This window comes from Poecilia reticulata, linkage group LG11 (genome assembly GCF_000633615.1).
Source record: "Poecilia reticulata strain Guanapo linkage group LG11, Guppy_female_1.0+MT, whole genome shotgun sequence".
Classification (NCBI taxonomy): domain Eukaryota; kingdom Metazoa; phylum Chordata; class Actinopteri; order Cyprinodontiformes; family Poeciliidae; genus Poecilia; species Poecilia reticulata.
This window is the reverse complement of record NC_024341.1, coordinates 11,152,554-11,173,321: the sequence shown is the minus strand read 5'-3', so window position 1 is coordinate 11,173,321 and position 20,768 is coordinate 11,152,554. Positions and strand designations below refer to the sequence as shown.

The 20,768-nt window shown below is 41.1% G+C and overlaps 2 protein-coding genes across 10 annotated transcripts in view; one reads left to right on the top strand and one right to left on the bottom strand.

The window, feature by feature from the left end:
* Positions 1–3: 3 nt before the first annotated feature.
* sgce (sarcoglycan, epsilon) lies at positions 4–12,320 on the bottom strand. 5 transcript variants are annotated; one of them, XM_008421721.1, is made up of 13 exons: positions 11,999–12,318; positions 9,977–10,087; positions 6,639–6,761; positions 5,773–5,930; positions 5,439–5,511; positions 4,151–4,349; positions 3,567–3,729; positions 3,128–3,342; positions 2,617–2,643; positions 2,027–2,215; positions 1,692–1,735; positions 999–1,036; positions 4–603 (listed from the first exon to the last, which is right to left on the bottom strand). In XM_008421721.1, the coding sequence occupies exons 1-13, from the start codon at positions 12,033–12,035 to the stop codon at positions 553–555; spliced, it is 1,428 nt and encodes a 475-aa protein (XP_008419943.1). In that variant the 5' UTR covers positions 12,036–12,318; the 3' UTR covers positions 4–552. The 5 variants fall into 5 exon arrangements, with proteins under 5 accessions (XP_008419943.1, XP_017162985.1, XP_008419945.1 ...); XM_017307496.1 differs by having other exon boundaries at positions 9,977–10,084; XM_008421723.2 differs by lacking the exon at positions 999–1,036 and having other exon boundaries at positions 11,999–12,320.
* ppp1r9a (protein phosphatase 1, regulatory subunit 9A) overlaps positions 9,564–20,768 on the top strand; it is a 54,528-nt gene continuing 43,323 nt past the window's right edge. For 2 of the 5 annotated variants that reach the window (XM_008421729.2, XM_008421728.2), the window contains exons 1-2: positions 16,403–16,820; positions 18,776–20,268. In XM_008421729.2, the coding sequence (XP_008419951.1) occupies positions 18,877–20,268 (1,392 nt within the window). In that variant the 5' untranslated portion in view covers positions 16,403–16,820; positions 18,776–18,876. Of the gene's footprint in view, positions 9,694–16,402; positions 16,821–18,775; positions 20,269–20,768 lie in introns of those variants that run through there. The other 3 variants (XM_008421727.2, XM_008421725.2, XM_008421726.1) reach the window with 2 other exon arrangements.

Here is a 20,768-nt window from a genome sequence, read left to right as displayed (position 1 = left end):
AAATATTTTATAAAGAATTTATTACCAACTTAGACATTACATAAAATTGACACATTACAAACTCCCTTTTCTCTGAGGTCCATATGTTTAACATATACACATCTTGTGGATCTGCTACTCCTCTGTTACAGATTCTCACCAAGCAGGAATGACATGACTGAAACCGTCCATGTAAGACATGCAGGTTGACACCGGGAATGCAAAATAGTTCAAATATTGTGTGCGATGTTATCACAATGCCCACGTGTCATGGATTAACACTGTGCATGCCAGAAATCCACTCATCTGTTGGAGTGTCGCTGAAGTAGACGTCGACACCTGACCCAGAGGGTCATACCTAAGATGCTAAAGGTTACACAGTTAGAAGCATCATAATGAGTGGAAAAAGAGATGCATTAATCGCCACTGACATCATCGTTGCGGTATTCGACAATAATACGGCAGATGCATGATTTGTTAATATCATGCAGCACTAGTTTGGCACAAATGTTAGAAAACACACACAAAAAAAACCAGACAGATGGAAGGCAGTTCCTACACTGGAGCTTCTGGTCATAGGTTTAGCGCTTCAGCCACCTTCCTTTCCTCAGGGATACCATTTACCTGGGATAGATAGCAAAATAATTTTGTTACATCCTGCTGTGCTCTTAAGAGATCAGTGAGATTATGTACGAGTGGGTTATCACAGTATGGCCAAGGTTTAAAACGTTTTCAAAAATGCTAAAATTCACATTTCTGTAATTTTAAATCCTTTCAGTGAGATGTCAGAATAAGTATCAGTTTTCTCTGAATTAAAGCGTACTGTTCCACTTCTCTAAAGAGAAGATCAGCTCGATTCTGCACTTAGGTAAACTACCTACGACTTTAAAATTTGGTACATTTTGTGCAAACGGCATGACAATTTCATACTGGCCCATAACTAGGTGGGAAAAAAACTGTACAATCCAAGAAAAACTATTAAAATGACACATTAATCATCTCAACATAATTGCACCTACCTCCAGTCTTCGAAATGTTGACATGACATAATTTTCTCCTTTGTTAGCAGTGAAGACAGAGAGCAGTTGGTTAGTGCATCATGCAGCTTATTGTCATGCTCACTAGAGGGCGCTCACACACCATCATCAGGGTGACAAACTGAGGATTCTTCTCCAAAATGCGTTTTGTTTCTTTGTTTAGTAAATGTTCTAAGACCCAGATGTATCTAAGAAGCAGATATAACGTGATTATTTAAATCCTGTAAAGGAAGTCAAATGAAGTGGCTTTTATTTGCTGTTAAAAGAGAAACACTGGCAGTATGTGTGTAAGATTAAATTTGAATGCTTAGACTAGAATTCAGTTTGTTTTTTTTTTGTTTTTTTACTGTTTCAGTTTTTCCTTTTATTTTTAGCTACTTTTTACGCCTTAAACATTTGATGTCTTACTTGATATATATTCAAAAAGTGCCACTTTTGCTAGAGATGTTTGGTAAAACTCAATTTAGGACTTTAGCTATTTGTAAAGTTTCTGGTAGAGTGTTGTCACTTTTGTTACATTTTCAAATGACGTTGAGTTCAGAGATGGTGTGATTAGGGAAGCTCAAACAGTACGACAAACATGCAGTTGCATGAAGAATCAGCCATGTGTAGTTTGCCGTTATGTGTGTCTGAGTAACAGACTGTGCATTTAATCACGCCTGTGAGCGTACTAACCTGATGGCCTCTGCTGTGGTATCGTTATCTGATTCTGCAGATTCCTGAAGACAAAAACAGACAACAGGGTAAATCATGCTATTTTTTCCAGTATTGCTTTTTTTTTTTTTTACTTCATACTATTATTGTCTACAAAATGCATCATAGCCTTTTTGCTTTTTGTCAGATTGCAAAGACAAATTTAAGTAGCGCATAATTATGAATTGGAAAGAAAAGAACTTTGTGCTTAACAATCGCATAGCGTGTGAAAACGTGATGCTTTAGTTTGACTCATAAACTTGATGTTATGTGTGGTTACTGAACAAGCACGACTCCAAGCGCATCCCTTCACTCACGCCTGTGTCTGCATGAGGGGCATGCTGGTGGTCTCGTAGTTGTCGGGGTGGATGGGGGGCACCACCTCCCCGCTGACCGGGTTGAAGACGGGCAGGGTGGACAGAGGCCAGGAGATCTCACGGTTCTTGGACATGCCCCGCAGCTCCTTGGTGGACTTCTGGATGGCGCTGTGGTGAACCAGCTGGATGCTGGAGAACAGAGAGGCGGTGAATATTTGTTGCAGCGCGTTACTTTATGTATGCCATGGTGAACGTTTTCTCATCCTGCACTTCGTTTGTGTTCATGCACAAAATAAAACAGAACTCCCACCCTAATCTGGAGACTGCAGAGGATTTTTGTTTTGTTAAACAAAATAGCTCATGTTGAGTTATTGAAGTCTTATTGCCCCTAACTCCCTGCAGCGGGTCATTAATTTTCAGCAGCCCATTAAATGAATGGATGGCAACACACAGATGAGAATATGAATGGAAATGAACAGCCATCAGTGACAACAGAAATAACAAAACTGCAAACTAAAGAGAGGGAACAGAAACAGCCCAAAAACAGAAAGGAGAAAAAAAAACACACACAGGAGAGGTAAAACACTTACGCTGGTGTTTGCATGTTTCTTTTTTTCCTAGGAACAAAACAAAATGGATGAATTAAATACTAATATTAATAGTTGAAGCAACATCTAGACACAAGTGAATGAAGTGTTTGCATTAAGTCAGAGTGAAGGTGGAGATGGAGTGGAACACTGAGTGAACAAAGGGGGCGCTTCTCTTCCAGCCTGTAAATGTTGAAACAACACAAATAAAATGACCTTTAATGGACTGAGAAGCAACACCACTAATAACAATAACAAAAAGAAATGTTTAAAAAAATCACAAAGTAATGAGAAACTTAATATAAATGGATCACAATACCAGATGGTAATGACAAGCTGCAGCTTTCAGTCAAGATTTGATTGTTGTCTAATCAACCTGCCCCTGTCTGGACCCTTCATTCCCATTTCTCATTTGACTCTAGGACCTCTTCAGAAACCCGACTGCGACTTTTTGTCGAACGCCTTTGGAACGGTATTAGTGTAAAAAAACAAATGCAAGGCCGTGCACACTTACACCCCCTCCCGTCTGCAGCACATAGTGTAGCCGAGGATGAAGAAGAGGACGAGGGCCACGGCGGACGGGACGGCCAGCGTCACCAGAAAGTCAGAGAAGTAGTCGGGGCTCTTCAGAGACTCCGACGGGGGGTTGTACTCCCCGAACTCGGGCAGGATTCCTGTGCCTGGATCCGGACGGGAAACGTACACGGGGACCACTTTGTTGATATCCACCTAGAAACAGAAACTCAGCGGTAAGTTTTAGTAGATACAGTGTGGCTGATGTGATGAGTTTCCACAGATACCGGACCTTGTAAGTTAGTTTTGTCTTATTTCAAGTGTAATAAGGTATTTGCACTAGGAGCTAAACCAAAAATATTTAGTAGGATTTTGTGTTTCTGCAGCGTCATCGTTTTGTTAGGCAGCATCATGGCAGATTAACGCCGGTTTGTCCTCACCAGGGAGATCTTACACCAGTCGATGTGAAACTGAGCTCTGAATTTCTTGTCACAGCTGATGTCAGGCTCCATCTCCTGACTGCAGCGCAGCTGGTTACGTGGGTTCTCCACCTCCCGGAGGCACGACGAGAAGGGAACGTCAGCGCCGACCATCACATACACGCTGAAGAGGAGAGAAGAAAGGAGAAGGGAGAGAAAAGAGAAGACGGGACTCGTTTTCTATGTTTATAAGGAGGCTTGCAATAAAGCGTTCCTGCTCCTCTGAGTTTTCTCCTACACGCTTTCATCTTCCGACACATTAGCATCAATCTTTGATGTACAGCTCACAGCGGGTCATGTGGGCTTCCCGCCCAACTTAACAAGCTGAGTGTCTTGACAGTGCAGATGGTGAGGTGTTTTTATCCGATTCGCAGGGAACCGAGGGATCCTCAAAGCCCCAATTAAATAAAATGTCAAAGAGGAGAGAGTGGGCTGAGAAATAAGAGGCTGCTGGGGGAAAAGTTGCTTCTGAAGAACTAAGCCTCGTAGACGTCGGAGTGAGTCTCAAAGTTAATGACTTTGAGACTCACCCTCCAGATCCTCACCCTTCTTTTAGGTTGTTAATAGGCAGGGGCACCCGGCCGCCGCGGTCCAGCGCCGACGTGATGTTGATGGCGTTGAGCCGCTCGGGCTGCCACACGTTCTTCACGGCGCCCAAGAAGTCTCCCAGCACCTCGCTGGCCAGCATCTCCTCCACGTTCATGTTTTTGATGTAAAACTCGGCCTGGTAGGGCAGCGGGAACTCTGCACACAAACACAGGGAGGGAGGGGACAAGCAAGAAGCGATGCAGCTTTACCCTGGAGATCCTGGTGTGTTTTCAGGTTTTGGACTCCTTTTGGCACCAGATGGCAGATGACATCACGCTGCACAAAGAGTGATGTCACACCAGGCAGCAAACAGCTGCTGAATTTAACCCCCTTCATCGGTTCACGATTTAATGCGTGCGTCGCGGCTGGTCGACAAGCCGGGAAAAACACAGATGTGCTGTTTAATTGCGGAGACACAGAGGAGCATCTGCTGCCTTCCGCTGGATAGACGTGGACCACCGCATTTCACTTGAAACAGAACGTCATTATTCCTTTTGCATAACGAGCTGGATAGTAAGAAGCAAATAGCATCACTTTTGTAGATCGTTTTGGATCGAAAACCATTCAGTTATAAAATGATCTTAGCAAATAATTTGTATTTCTTATTAAAATTATTACTAAAATAAAAAAAATGGGACAACCATCATTGAAAGAAGTTATAGCATCATTTCAGGCGAATTAGAAGATCCAGCAGAGCAGAAAATTATGTTGTATTAACCGCATAAGTAAAACAAGTTTCTGGACAATAAGTAGTCCCAGAAATGTAATTGTCAGACCAATAGAGCTGAAACAATTAATCGTGATTGATCGATTGAAATAATCGTCAACCAGTAATCACTGACTCTAAAAACAGCCATTTGTTGTAGGGACAACAACCTCAGAAAAATAATTAAGCCAAAACTGTCCAAAAATATATATATACATTTTGTATCCAAGATTTAAAAAAACAACCTTCTTTGTCTGTAAATATGTTCTACACAGAACTCCTCGAGTGGCATAATTTAGCTTTTTATGGTTCAAATACTGAAAAAAAGAAAAAAAAGATTCCTTGCAGAAGCGCCTTTTGCTATCAGATTATTAATCCAAGAAATAAGATTCCTATTCTTTAAAGAGAGATTTAACATCTGTAGGCAATAAAAAATATTCTTCTTCATCCTGCTTTAGAATACAAAAGGTGCCATTTATTAGCAAAACCTCTAAGTCTCACCTCTACTAGCTGTTACTGTTCATAGTGGCGCCTCTTACCTTCTGTTGCCATGATGTTAATGACCAGGTTGTGCCGTGCAGTCTCAAACGTGCGTCTGTTGTAGGCGGTAATCTGCAACACAAAGGGGTGAAAGTTTAAGCCCAGATCAGTGTAGCTTTAGACGGCTGGAGCCATCCCAGGACGGAGCTGAGCTCGATGCAGGACGTAAGGCGCCGTACAGAGGCGTACGTGAGCCGCGCTCGACACGGTAAGCCTTTAGGGAATGGAAATTCGACGTTAGTTCACAGGCTGACAGACAGATCAGAAAACGCATAAAAGAATTCAGGTTGGGAAACGGCACACGTAATATCAGAGGTACTCTGAGTCACTCGCCTCTATCACAGTCGGCTTGCCAACGTGCTCCGCGGTGGGGGAACCGTAGAGCACGCCGTCGCCATGAGGAGTCCTCTGGATGTAGCGCAGCCAGCCGGGTCTGTCGGGGAAGCCCTTCAGGTTGGTGTTGAAGGTGATCGGATCATTGCTGGCATCACCTGGGGAGAGGTCTGTTAATTAATGACTGCTGCTGCTGGGGTTTGCTTTGGGTCAGAGCCAATTCCATAATGAGCATTTAGACCAGTCAGATGAAGATCAGACACGTGGCTGAAGCCAGCAGAGTGTCTCTCTTTAGTGAAACTGGACGCACAAATAAAAACCCAAACATTTTAGCTGTGATCAGCTGATGTACCAATTATAATATAAAAAAGAAATAAAAACATTACTCATGATTCTCTTTTCCACCCCATCTGTCATTAGTGGCTGTTGGAATCATGTTTGTCTGAGCAAGTAGTTGATACGAAACAAGGTTTCGCTAATATATTAAAGCAATCACAAAATAATGAGCTCATATTTTTTAGTTTTGGTATCTTATATTAATGATGCAGATACAATGGCGAACCTTGAGTCTTCTTCGCTTAGTTTCAGCATCTACATCAAAGAGTGTTGTTGCGCTTAGCATGATGTGTTCACTGATCAGGAAAAGGTCTGGAATTTGGGTAATAACCTAGACTGAGTTCAATTCCCAACCTCAGGTCCTTTTGCATCATATTTCCCCCTCTTTTTTTCTCTACCAGTGTGCTGTCTGATTGCTGTGTTCACAAACCGTTTGGTCCGATCAAGATGAAAATCAACAGATTCTCATCGCTGGCTGATATTTTTGGTGCATCTCTAGGTTGGACAAACCACTAATGTTTGCGTTGTACCTGATTTGGGGTAAGGCGGAAACTCTCCTTTGAAGTGCTCTCTCTCCAGCACGTGGACAAACAACACCCCAGCTGATGGGTAGACGTTACGGTCTGCGTGGGATCTTGACAAGATGGTGACGACTGAAAAACACATTTCAGAGAACATGGAGCTTAGTTCCTCTTAGTTGAGCATCTTGTTAACACCCCTTCTCTGCGTGCATACTAGGGAATTTATAGAAACGGGAAGTAAGTGAAGAAAACTACTAAAAAGCAGCAATAAGAAGCCATCCAGAGAGCACTGGATCATTTTATGCTTTCAGATTAGACCCACAAAACTTAAAAAAACAAAAACAAACTTATTAGTAAACACATTTAAAAAAGTATTACATTTGAAGGATTTCTGAGTGTGCCAATTGTTGTTCTTCTGCTCAGCAGCCTTTCTTTCAGCTCAACCTTTAATCTTTTGCCGCATGATTTTCATAATCTCACTTTTTTTTTCTTCTTCTCTGTACCACAGCAAGTGGAAACTCAATTTTTAATCGCCATGGGAGACTGAGTGTAACGCTAAGAAGAGGAGGATGAGGAAGGAGCTGGGGGACCGGAGAAATGTGCTGTAAAGTGAAAGTGTAGGGGCCAGAAAGCAGATTTGACCTGCTCTAGCTTCCAGACAGACAAATTTAAGATGCACTACACAGCTGGAAAAAAAGCTCAGAAAGCTCTGTGTTCATTCCCACTGGCGAAATGCTGCATATTTTATTTTTTTTAGGCTTTTATTTATTTGTAGATTCAAAACCACAACTTGCTACTCTGATCACACTGCAAAATGCAGCAGTCATTGTTCTGCTTTTGAACAGAGATGCCGCTTTTTGAATGGGAATTTGTTTTCACACAAAAAAACAAGCAAACGGGGTAACCTTGATACTCTTAACAAGTATCATAATGCTAAAGATGTGTTAAAGTCTTAACACAAATGTATGTCTTATTGCAACAGCATCATCTCACAATGAAAAATGTTGCTCATTTTTAATTGACTTTTTTTCTTCAGCTCACACTTTTAGCTTTGGGGACTGAAGGTGGTGATGAAGAAGGCTGATTCGGTGAATCATTTCCCTTTTGAGTCGACCATGTTTTTTTTTTTTTTGGTCATTATTCTGCTGAAGCAGCCAGACATGACATGTTTTCAATTTCCTGGCAGAAGATATTAAATATTATATTTATTTTGTTTTTTTCAAACTGTTCATAATCCCCCTACACTCCCACAGAGGCTAGAAGTCAAATAAGACCCACAGCCTCATCTGTGTGAATTGTTACAGAATTACTCGGAGTAATTCAGGCACTGCTAATTTGTAAAAGCAATTATTTGTTGACGTGTGATTTTTTTTTCCTCCCCCTCAATTAGTAAATGTACTCAACTTTTTTTAAATTCCATTTTTAAAAGCATTTGATCAAAATTCATTTTTACTAGGTATCCCACTGACTTAGAAGGCCGCTGTCCATTTTAATCTGTCTCTATGAAAACCACAGTCAGAATGAAAATAGTACTGAGCCCAAAAACATAAAAAAAAGAAAACATTTGACGCACACAGAATGGGACATTTGCAATTCAAAACCACGGCAACACAGATGCTGACCCAGCCGTATGGCTGGTGTCCCGAGGGGACGCAGTCACAGCTTGATACAATCAATAGCGTTTAGCGGCCGCTGAATCTAAACCTGAGGTTCTGTCCACCACATCTCTTTTGAAGCAATCACCTGAGCATGACTAATCCACACAATGGCTCATCTGGCTCCAGCTACTGCGCCCACACCAGCAGGATCTGGGTTAGCTGAAGACCAAAAATAAAACCTCATTTAATTTCATCAGACTGGTTCCTAAGTAAGAATCCAGTCTGAAAGGCCGCGGTTTATTTCTATTACCTGACCACGTGGGCCACGGCTACTCTCCCAACATACAAAGAGCCTCTTTCCGACACTCCAAGGTTAAAATACTGGCTGTGCTCCTGGAGGCTGGACGGATGTGGTGTAAACATTTGTTTAAGGCGGAGAACATGAGTGAAAATGTAGCAAACCCAGATCACCTCTGAATAGGATTAAAAGATAACCAAACATAAATCTTTCACTGCACAGGAACGACTAAGGAGAAAATACCAAACCGGTGGTAATGAGTCGAACGTATTGTCTCCCTTGGATTGTGTTTCACCTCCTTTCTAAGCCAGCATAAATAAAGATCGGTGACTTTAGCCTCACAGGGGATCTGCTTATAGCGCTCAATCTGCTTATTTGTGGCCGGGGCGAGCCTGCCAAGCCTTCTCGAGATGATGAATTCTCGGCGCGTCACCCAGGTGTATAATACATCACCGATTAAAGGTTAATGCTAAACTGTACACTGAAATCTGTAGCTGCTGGCTTCAATTCTGGGAACAAAAAAAAAAAAAAAGAAAAAAATGACAGAAAGAACAAGTTGGACATTACTCTTTTAATACGGCACAGATTCCAAAAAAAAAAACTCTGTCTCCAAAATAATAATGAAAAATGTTCAAAAAATGTAAACAGAAGGTTAAAAAAAGAAAAAGGCGTATTTGGCAGTAATATAATCTGGTAGATCACTTACAGACCTCGAGAGTGGTGGGAATAGGTAACCAGTTTTAATGCATTTCTAAGCCAACCTTGCATCATAGAATGCCTCTCAGGAACTCTGAGCTTCCATAAGGCTTTTAGCCAGCAGAGCTCTAACTAGCTGAGGCAGAGCCAAGGAAAAGCGCGTCCGTCCTTCTGTCCTGCTGACATGAGCCTCGTATGCACGCGTCTTCCGGATCAGGAGGAATTCATGTGCTTCTTTGGCGCTTAGCGAGAAAGCAGAACCAACAAGGATTGCCACTGTTTGCGACTGACGCCCTGGCATGCCCCCCCCCCCCCCCCGATGATGAGTTTGAACTTGTTATTCTGAAGTCCCACATGGAAGTGAAACTTGCTGCTTTCGCAACAAGCAGAAGGACACGGCTGTGGACAACAGTGGACACGAAGCAAAAAAGACCAGTCCTCTAGAACGCTAAAAACCAAACAAAACAAAAAGGTAAAAACAACTGATTTTTTTCTAAAATTATTCATTTTAGATTATTTAAAGCAGCGAGTAAATGTAGGTGTAAATATTTTTAATCACAGTTAGAATGAAATTTCTAGCAAGGACGACGTTTAAAAAGAGCAAAGGTTGTGTGTAAGAAGAAGCAGGAAGGTCTAAAAAAAAAAGCAATGATGCTGCTATTAAAGGGGAGCCAGCTGAACTTGTCACTGTGTTATGACAGGGAGGGATGAGACAGCGGGTCAAGCGAAGTGCACCACTGCACAAACCCACTCACCGTCTTTGTATAAGGTTCGTCTTTGCAGCAAAGCCACGGCCTGCTCCGAATGGACATTTCCCCCATGAAACTCTCTGAGTGTCACTTCTTGGGCATGCACAATGTAAACTACTGGATCGATAAAATAGAAGCACGCATAAAACAAAGGGGGCTTTTCTCAGCAGATTCTGGAATAATGTTCCTCCCGCCTACACATTAACAGCTTGTAAGATACAAGAAGGAAAAAAAAGCAGTTTCACAAGAAATCCTAAATGTAGTGCTTTGTTATTGCTTCCCCTGCTCAAGTTTAGAATGTGCCCGGCTTAGCTGCGGATACATTTACATTTTTCTGTACTTAAAATGTAAATCTAGCACAAAATGAAAAAGTCCCTTCATAAAAAGCAGCGTAAAGCTGCTAAATCGCTGCAGTTTGCATCTGAACACTGTTTTCATGGAGAACAATGGTTTTTATTGCTACAGCACTATTATAAGTCAGCACAGACACAGCCAGTGTTTACAATATGTGGCTTAAACTAAGGTCTAAAGGTCTGGACTAAGTCTAAGGTCTTTTAACGAGACCTTCTGTTTGACAGCCTTTACATTACATTTTCCTTTATGTTTTAGCCACTCTGGTTTTGATCTGAGATTTCGCTGCTTTTTGTGAGAATTGGGGAACTTTTTATGTATTGAATTTCTATATTACTTGACTGGATAGAGGTAAATATGGAACAGATGCTCACCAGGCTAACTTCTATTAGCAGTACAAGTTAATAACAATGGATTTACCTGCATTTTGTACTTAGAACTGTAACATATACTCACTAAAAATGTGTGCAAAAGACCTAATGGAGCACAGACAATCAGTAAAAAAAACAAACAGTTTTTTATGCTGCTTTCATTAAGCACCCATATTGAATTTGAGGTCAAAGGTGGTGGGAAACCACTCACTTTTCCATTCAAAATTGCACGTTTTAGCATCTTTATATGCATTTTGCAACTTTGAACAAGAAACTTTCACCTCCTGAACACATATTTAAATCATATGGTTCAACTAATCAGTGCCAGTCAACATATATGTTTACATATCATATTTCTTTATTGTGCCCATTTCTTTTTTCCTGTCAAAATGGTGGTACTGGAAAATCTTTGCATTCACCTAAGCAGTACTGGTATAAAAAGTACAAGTGCTCATGACTAATTCTAAGCCAGGTGCATCTCAGAAAAATTCTGGTTTTAATTTAATTTCAGCATAAGACGTTAACCTCGTATATGGATTCAATATACACATGGTATTATATTGGTTTTATATTACCTGTCTTTAGTCTATCATCTTCCTCTTAAGACTTTGATTATTCCTGTTGTCTAAACACCTGTATCCAACATGTTTCTTCCTTCCACTTAACTTTCCATCAAAATGCTTAGCACTGTGAGTAGTCACCATTAGCAATTACCGTCTATGGCTTGTGGACGGTGTCAATTACTATCCGCAAGCAATTTTCCCCGTGATTTCGTAGAACTTTAATGACCGTAAGAAAAGCCATTTATTGTTTGCCAATATTCTACTCAATATTCGGTGTTTATGTGTCGTAAGCCAAAATAATAAAAAAAAGGAATGTGTCAATGTTATGCGAGTTTCATATTTTTAACAGAAAAACTAAACAACCTTCGTCTGATAATTTACTGAGATGCACCTGTAAGTATAACTCGAGGAGCTGAACTACTATTAATCAAAAACACCTGGTGGTACATTTAGAATTATTGGTTAAGCGACTGAAACAATGTAACAGCATTACTATCGACTTCATAAAAATGCCCTGCATATTATTTAATATTTTCTGATTCCGTTAGTGTTGTGATACATAGAGCCCTGTTTTAACGGTCTAGCTGTCAGCTGGTAGCCATTTTTCCACGTCTCCTCCTCAGCCAGCCGTTAGGAAAAAATTACCGAAGCAGCTAAAACAGGAGCGGGCTAACTAGCCAGCTAACTAGCATCGACGACGAAACGTGAACGACACATGGTTGTCGGGTTAAATCGATACCTACCCGTTCCGAGCAACACCGTGACAGCTGCAGCGAGCATGGTGTAAATCCTCCACGTCACCCTCGCATGAAAATATATGTTTGTTGTTTTGTTTTTTTTATCCTGTCGTCACTGAGGTTTGACAGCCATTATAATGAGCATCCTACAGCATTCCTCCCTCCGCCTCCTTCCTTCGCTGGAAACAGCGCCGCTTCTTATTGGCTGAACATCTGGATGGAAAAAGATGGTCGTCGCGTTAATAGTGGACTAAACGTGTTGTGCATAGCAAAAGGAAACGCCACGCCTTTACTTAAAAGATCCTTAGGAAGAGTTTTATTTTCTCCGAGCTGCCGTTGCATACGCCTGCTCGTTCTACTCTGCTGTTTAAAACAACACAACCTCATTTTTAAATGTACTGAGCGTTTCTCCAAATTCACAAAAGGTCATTTGAAGGTAGAGCCAGCCAGCCTCCAACACCTCCACACACAGCTTGACCTCCCAAGCACAGCTGAGGGCAGAAGGTTGTTTTGAAAGTGTCTGCTTCAATCTGTCCCAGCCTCCTGCAGCGGCCGCCTTAGCAGGCAGATGGTCGTGTTTTGGGCAGTGCTGGATCCCAGTCATGGTGTCCTAATGTGCTTTGGGACCCTTAATTTGCCCCACATGCTCCCCTGCTGTCAGTCACCTCTAAGACTGCTCTTTTGATATTTTGATATTTACAAAAATCCTTGGCTTTTGCAGGAAAAAACACCATCCCTTTTGCTCTGCTGTGCTTTGCTGTTTTCTCCCATCTATCCCCTTAAGATTATTTTTAGGTTGCTTAGCAACATCTTACACAGCCGGTGTTTAGACAAGTATGAATGCATCACAAGGATCTTTGTATTTGTAAAGGAGGTGTTACACAGCCATCCGATCAAGGGGAGTGAGCCTACTGCATGTTTGCGCTGGGGAAAAAATGCCTGATTTGGGATTTTAATGTATAAATTCAATCTGATGGGTGGTGTTTGTGCTACATGGCAGCTATAAATTACTTACCTACACGTATAGAGAAAAATGTATCTGTATCTTTCTATCTATGAAATAGATTTACACTGCTGTGCTTATTATGCTGTCTGTTAATCCGGATTACTCAGATCAGTTAGTCTAGAGGCAGGTCTTGAGAAGACGAAAACCTGGATGACTTTACATTTTGTGCTTTTAAATTCAGACAGGATAGAATTTGTCATCTTAGGATCTTGATCTTTGAAAAATAAACTATTTAGTCTGTCACTTACACAGGGCGGCATTATATTGACCTTTGGTAATAAAGCAAAAAAAAAACAAACAAAAAAACCTTGGTCTTGTATTTGATGAGGATATGTCATTAAAATTTTATAATAAATGGTTTTTTTTTTTTTTTTTTCAAATTTCAGATCCAAAATACTTCCAAAATAAAACTATCCTGTCCAAGAGTGATGTAGAAAAACTAATATAATGCATTAATTTATGATGGATTATTTATATTTTTATATAATGCTTTATTGTCAAAAAGTCTTATATCAGAAATCTGATTATCCATATGTTCCCAACAGAGCACTTCCCTCTCATACTGCAGGTTTAATGGTCTAAAAGTAGAATGAGAGGCAGATCTTTAACTGATCAGGATCCTCTCAAGTGGAACCAGCTCTCAGCCTATATGCAGGAAAGTGGGTTAAATTATCCCGAGCTGTCTCTGTAGCTTAGGCTGGTGGAGGACATACTTCTCCTAACTCACTACTCTCTCAATTTTTTTATTATCTGACATTATTTCTCCTATTAACTTTCTTTTCTTTTCTTTTTTTTTGCTGGCATTCTGTATTTCTGTCATACTTTTCTGGATCGACATCTGAACTGTTGCTGTTAACAAGTTCATGTCTTTATTCTAGAGATGATGCACTAGATCCTGCCATTCTTTCTTGAACGGCTTCACTTTTCTAGAGAAAGAAACTGCAGGAACTATTTCTGTGACTAACTGTGTGTGCTTGTCTTACATCCTATACATTTTGCAGCTGGTTTGTGGTTGTGTTTCTCACCTAAACAAAACCACTAGATGTAATGGGCTTTTGCATATTGGGACTGAATTATGTGATTGCTTTTCGCAAAGTAACTTGAGATGACATTTGCTGTGATTTGATGCTATATAAGCAAACTGAACTGAATTTAAATGGTGAAAGCTATTTCAAAAACATCAATGATTTTTAAAAAAAAATTGGTATCTAATGTGATAGACCAACACTGTGAAAGAAAAATATGTAATTGTCACAAATAGTTTAGAGTAAAACCTAAAATCAGTGACAAGCATTTGTTACACTGTTAGATTTTCTGTATATGCGAAATTAACAGAGGTCTCTATTTTATCACAGCAAAATCGCCAAAGTAACTCTGGACCGTCTGTAAAAGTAATCACACATTTCAGTGTTGACAAAGCTTCCTTGTTTCCTCGTGATTAATCACATGATTTTCTGCTTTAGGTGGTGTGTCTGTGAACTGCTGTGTGACCCAACCAGCTGGAATGTCTGACTTCTTCTTAGATCCTGCTAAGCATGAATGAGGAAAAAAGCAGTATTCATATTCCTAAATATGAATACTATTATTTGGAAACTAAATTCTTAAACATGGCTTGTTAAAGAGTGAAGAAATCCGGACATAGCGAAATAATGAGATTTGAGTGAATTAATGTTGGAGATTACTTCATATTTGGCTTTTACCCCAAACAAAATTGAACTACCTAGTCATTTAAAATACAATCAAGACATACATAGGCAGATGTTTGTTGTTAGTTCAGGACTAAACTCTAACTATATGTAATCATGTCACAGTGGGCGTTTACAGTTTCATTTTACAGTTGGAAATCCAAAAATATATAACAATTTCACGGACAGAAACAAAAAAAACAAAACAGCTTGTGAGCTATATTGAACTCTAATTGTTGATTCACGTTAATAAAACATACTTTTAAATCCTAGAAACTCAGAATTTATGATGAACTCAAAGCACACCTCTTTTAAATCTTAGAGTTTGGAGTCAAAGTTATTTAAAAGACTATTTAAAACAAAAACAATTCGATATTTTATGAGTTTATTAATAAGCTCATAAACAAAGGAGCAAATGAAGAGCTGCGAAGGTATTTTTTAAAACTGAACAATGTTTGTCTCTAAAACATGAAGTTGGGGGTGGCAGAAACTAGTATGTGGTGTAAATGTGCAACAGTTTTGAATTTTTGAAGTAAGTTCCTGTAAAGTCGCTATTTTGCAAGTAATAATCTTACATGGGTTCTGCAGTTATCTAAATCTGGATCAAGAGAAAGAAGTTTTGACTGAAGATTCAAGCTAACGACAAATCGGACCAGGGCTAGTTTCAGAGTAAAGTCATGCCAAGGATCTCTTCAATAAATTAAACACACCTTGGCATACAACACAAGAACATTCATTCATTTGTTTATTTTCGTCATAGCAACCCTCTAAGGGTGTCTGCCCCCGCCTGATGCTAGAGGGTGCTGCCCAGAAATTCCTTTTTCCACCGTTCTATTTTCAAGCATCACTTCTGCTGAAACTTTCTACGGCTGATTCAGATCACTGAATCAGCTATTAGCGCAATACTTGTGTTTGTTACATCTGACAAATGACTCACACCATTCAGAGGAATTCCATCACCACAGTTCAAAATCTTCCGATCTGCTGGAATTTTACTTTAAGTAACGAGAATGAGCAAGACTGACCATATTTGATCTGACTTAAACAAAACATGCCTTTCTTTGTGACAGAAATGCCTCATGATGGAAAAATACACACTTGTGTTTGCTGAGATAACGTTGAACACAGCAACTGGTTTTTTTCAGATTGGAGGTTTTGTCCTTTTACCCTTGCAATGTGAGTTTGTTTTGCGAAACAAAATTGTGCTAATTTCAATATGACAGAAAAACTGATCCAGTCTGAAAAACTGATCCAGTCTGGTTGTCAATTAAACTTTTGTGTTTCTTTAAACTATCAAAAACATATATTGCGATGTGTAAGACCCTGGCTACTTAACGCAACTCCTTAGAACCCTCCCCCCCCCCCCAAAAAAAACAACAAAAAAACAAAACAAACAAAAAAAAAAACAGAAAGAAAAAACCAATTCAAACTAAACCTTTAAGTTTAATTTTAAAGCTCTGGCAGTTGAACTGCAGCATGACACAACAGCTGTAAACTTCTCCGGCACCACTTCCTGGCCCCGGCACCGCCGTTTGGGAACCAGCATCAGTGTGGTCCTTGACCCCACACCACCCAGAGCCCTCTACCGAGCACTCATCCTCCAGCGAAGTTACAGTCGCTGTGTGTGTTGGTATTTATGCCAGACTGCAGGCTCACTGGATCCCCCCCACCCCACCCCACCTCACCCCACCCCCTCCGCGGCGCAGATTATCGGACCGAACCATTGCCGCAGTTTAGGTTTGAGCACCTGTCACATGACGCTTTATATTTCCACGCCGCTGCTCATCAGCGCGGCGAGTTCGTGCGCTTGGACGCGACGTGGATGTGGATCGGACGCTGCCCTCCGGCGAACGCCGCGAGAGTGCAAGCTCTCAGTGAGGCGGGCTGCCAAATTGCCCCGACACCCCTATTGTGCAACTGGCAGCATCACCCACTGCCTGCAATGGCGTTGAAGCGGCTTCAGTGTGTCTAAGCGTTTCTGTAGTGGCGATTCCGTCCTGGACCATTTACGAGCGTGGGAGAGAAATGTTATTTTTGGGAAGCTTTTCCAGCGAGGGCATCCATATTTCCCTCCGCATTTGCCCTCTGGATTACATTTCTTGCCTGTTAGGAGCCCAACGAAGCTAGAGCGTTGAATGTAAGTCTTTTGTTTTTTTGTTTGTTTGTTTGTTGTTGTTGTTGTTTTTTTTTTTTTTTCTTGCAGTGGAGCCAGATCGCAGTGGTTTTGTGGCGAACAGTTAGAACTTCGCCGTCTTGAACATTTGACCGCATGTGTTCCGCCTGTTTTCAGAAAGATACCAAAGGAGATAAATGTAAATAAATGCACGTTAAAGGGCTCCGGGGAGGAGGAAAAGGTGGGGGGGGGGGGGGCAAGCCTGAGCTGTCATGTTCTGCGCGGTGTGGCTGATGTGCGCTTGTTTGTCTGATTCAACTGAGTCAGTGTTAAAGCCTCACTTTTTTTTTTTTTCTCCTCCCAAACAACATTATGATCTTCTTTCCTCCCCTCACAGTGGTGCTGGAGATCAAGCCAATCAATGTATTGCTTAAGAAATTCACAGAAGTGACCCGTAGAGTCCAGCTTGGTGAATAATGAATAGTGAACCAGGACATTTAGGGTTCAGTCCCTGCTTCTGTTACTCTTACATCTATACCATTCAGGCTGTGGGTTACAGAACAACTCGGGTTAATGGATTTTTCATGTACCGGATGGTTGTTCCTGTGTTCTTTTTTTATCTCAGTATTTCCTGATGTTTCACCTCTCACAGTGTGGTATGCATTTCCGAACCAGATTAAATATTAATGGCCGTAGATATGGAATATTTGTCTGCTTTAATCCAGTATCACGGTGTCTGGAAGCAAATAAATATTGCCCAAAAGTGCCACATGTCTGCAAGCAAAACATTAAAGCTCATAATAAAGATGATACAGTCAGAGAGTGATGGTTGACATTTTGGAAAAACAACAACAACAACAACAACAACAAAAAAGAAAACCTATAAGGCATGTGATGACTTGAGGAGATGAAAGTGTTACTGTTCCTATAGAGACGGTTATCAAATAAATAAAAGAAACTAAAACAAGTATATTTCATACAGCTTTGAATACAAATGTATGAATCTTAACATGAAGTATAGATTTGTAAATATCAAAGGGTGTGACCTAAAGACGCTAAGAGTGTAATTGAGGTTAAACTGCACAAAATTGTCCATCAAAGCATTCCTGCAGTTAAAGCTTTTAAATTAGAATCACAGATGTTGACCACCCCCCCCCCAAAAAAAAAAAAAAAAAATTATTTCCTTTATTTAACCAGGTAAACCCTATGAGATCCAGATCTCATTTTCAAGGCGGACCTGGGCAGAAGTCTGTAGTGCACAGCAACCTGGTTACAAAACAAAATTGATTAATAAATCAATCAAAATGACTGATTTTGATTGATTTATTGCTGCTATTGCCTGTTGGCTGGCTGAAACAAGGCTACTGCACATTTTACTTTATTTTTGTTAAAAAAAAAGGTCTGTTTTTTTTGGGTAAAAAATAAGAATCAATAAATTTTATAGATAACGCTATTAAATCTGTAATATTGATTATGCTACAGGAAGCAGGAATGATTTTTGCTTATCAGTGCGCTCATGTACATTTTTAAAAACATTTTTATATATACCATGAATCTGTGGTATTCTTATGCTTGCTTATACCTTGCGTACAATAACATCAAGCAGCATATTTCTTCTGCTTGTCTTTTGAAGAGTATGTAAATATGTAATTGATAACACAAATGATGTTTTCTAGCTTTTATCTATAATTATTAAAGTTAAAAGTTAGCTAGGGATGATTGTTTATGTGTTTGGAGGTGCATCCTGAAGTATCAGGAGGAAGAGTGAGTTGGGCAGTACACAGAAAGACACAGTACCTACTTTTTCATTCAACATCCTCAGGCAGGACTCTTCATCCCAAAACTGCCTCTGGTGCTTCTACTGATGTGTGTTTATCTCTGAGAAAACACTGTGGGGTAGAATAAAGACGTTCTGCATTGACTGTTGTTGAGATCAGAATATAAATTCAGTATACTTACATCTCTTTTCATCTCTGCAGGTGTGACTAGGCTTAAAGCACTGGAGTAGGCCTGACTAGACTTTGGGCTCTAATGAGGTCACAGCAATGCTGACATTGCCTCTAAACCCAAAGACATCATCATGCTGAAGACGGAGGCTTCGGGGGAGAGGACCAGCCTCCGCAGTGCCTCCCCCCACCGTAATGCCTACCGGGCTGAGTTTCAGGCACTTAAGAGGGCCTTTGACCAGCCTCGGATTGACGGGGACTCGAAGCCCAAAGACCTCGAGCGGGTGAAACAACCGAGGGGTCGCCAGTATGGCGCTCATGTCAGTCGCATTAAGGACATGTTCATGCAGATGGGCTCAGAAAATACAACCAGTAAAGCCAGGGGTCGGGACGAATCCTCGCCGCAAAAACTAGTGAAGCCCACCAACTTCATCAACAAAACTGATGGATCAGTCATCAAACTTCAACATTCTTCGTCTGCTGAGAGGATTGGGGGTGCAGGGGCAAAGTTTTCCGAAACCAGGAAATTATTTGAACAACAGTCACGTGACCAATCCCAATCACCGGTCTTTCCCTACGGACGCGACAAGAGGGGCTCTCATGAACACCTTGATGACTGGAGAGGAGCGAGGTCCAACAGAGGCAGCACAGACTCTCTGGACTCTCTGTGCTCCAGAACCGAGGCATCGTCACCAACCGTTAGTCAGCTCAGTGCTGTTTTTGAAAATGCTGACCAACACAATCAAGGGGGGTCCTATAGAGGAGTCAGTAGGCGAGCCCTCTACTCACCTGATGGATCCTATCGCCAAGGAGGAGATCTCAGTGAGGATGAGTCACGACAATCTCCAATCCGCGGAAACTACCGGAACAAAATCGGGGGCAAGTTTCCTGCGTCTTCATCCACTGAGGACTTCCTGAGCCCCAGTCCTGGAGCAGATACTTCTGAAGCCAAAAAAGAGAGTTCACGAGATGAAGAGATCCAGGACAAAACCGGGAAAACTTCTAGAAGAGACAGGCAAAATTTGTACAATGCCACCACCAATGGAAGCCAGGTTAACGGCTCTTACGAAGAAGAAGAAAAACCCTCAGACTCACTGACACTTATCGAGGACCAAGAAGTCACCAAAGCCTCAAAATCTACACGTAGTACTGTGATTACCAATAAAAATTTTGAAGATGTTACTCATGACCCGCTGCCCACCATAACCCCACAAACTGGAGAAAGTAAAGACGACGTGGATGCTTTGAAGCAGGAAACCTCCCCTGAACCACCCAAGGACCAAACTGAAGAACCGGAGGAGGAATATACAGGAAATGAGAGGGTGATTTTTAATGCAGATGGGGACGCCTGTTACCAGGGCTGGGGGGAAAGCTGCACCGATCCCGATGATGACCTGTATGGTGATGACGAGGATATTGTCTACGACCCTGGCTCCGACGTGACGGAGATCCCTGGTCTGCCGGAAGAAAACAAAGAGGACGTCCCACCAAAGAGGAAGATTCGCTTCAGCACATCTCCCATTACAGTAAGCTGGATGTAGTTTAAAAATGTTGTGCTACTGCACTGAGCTCAATTACATCCACAAACAGTAGAAAAGCAAACCGTAGACTAAAACAACTATACTTTATTCAAGAGTTTCTTTTAATAATCTATTATTTCAGGGTGAAACCTAAACCACAGTGAATTATTGCAAGTTCTTCATTGTGTTCCTTTTTACATTTTTTGCATAGTTTCATATCTTACGTGCTAATACGGTGGCAGATGAAACATTGCTCTCGGGGACTTTGACGTGTTTATGAGCACATCTGTGCATGTGTTAGTCATGCTGGTTCAACGCCCACGCAATTATAACACAAGACACTGTTTGTGTTTTCTCCTGCAGTGTTTTGTTTCATCATGATATTGATGAATTTCATGGGTTCACATGGACCCAGGCAGAGTCCATGTGAACCTTTTTTCTGCATATTGGGGCCCTTTAATGCAAGGATTTGGTAGAGGTTTACACCAGTTTTGGAAAGGTGGTAA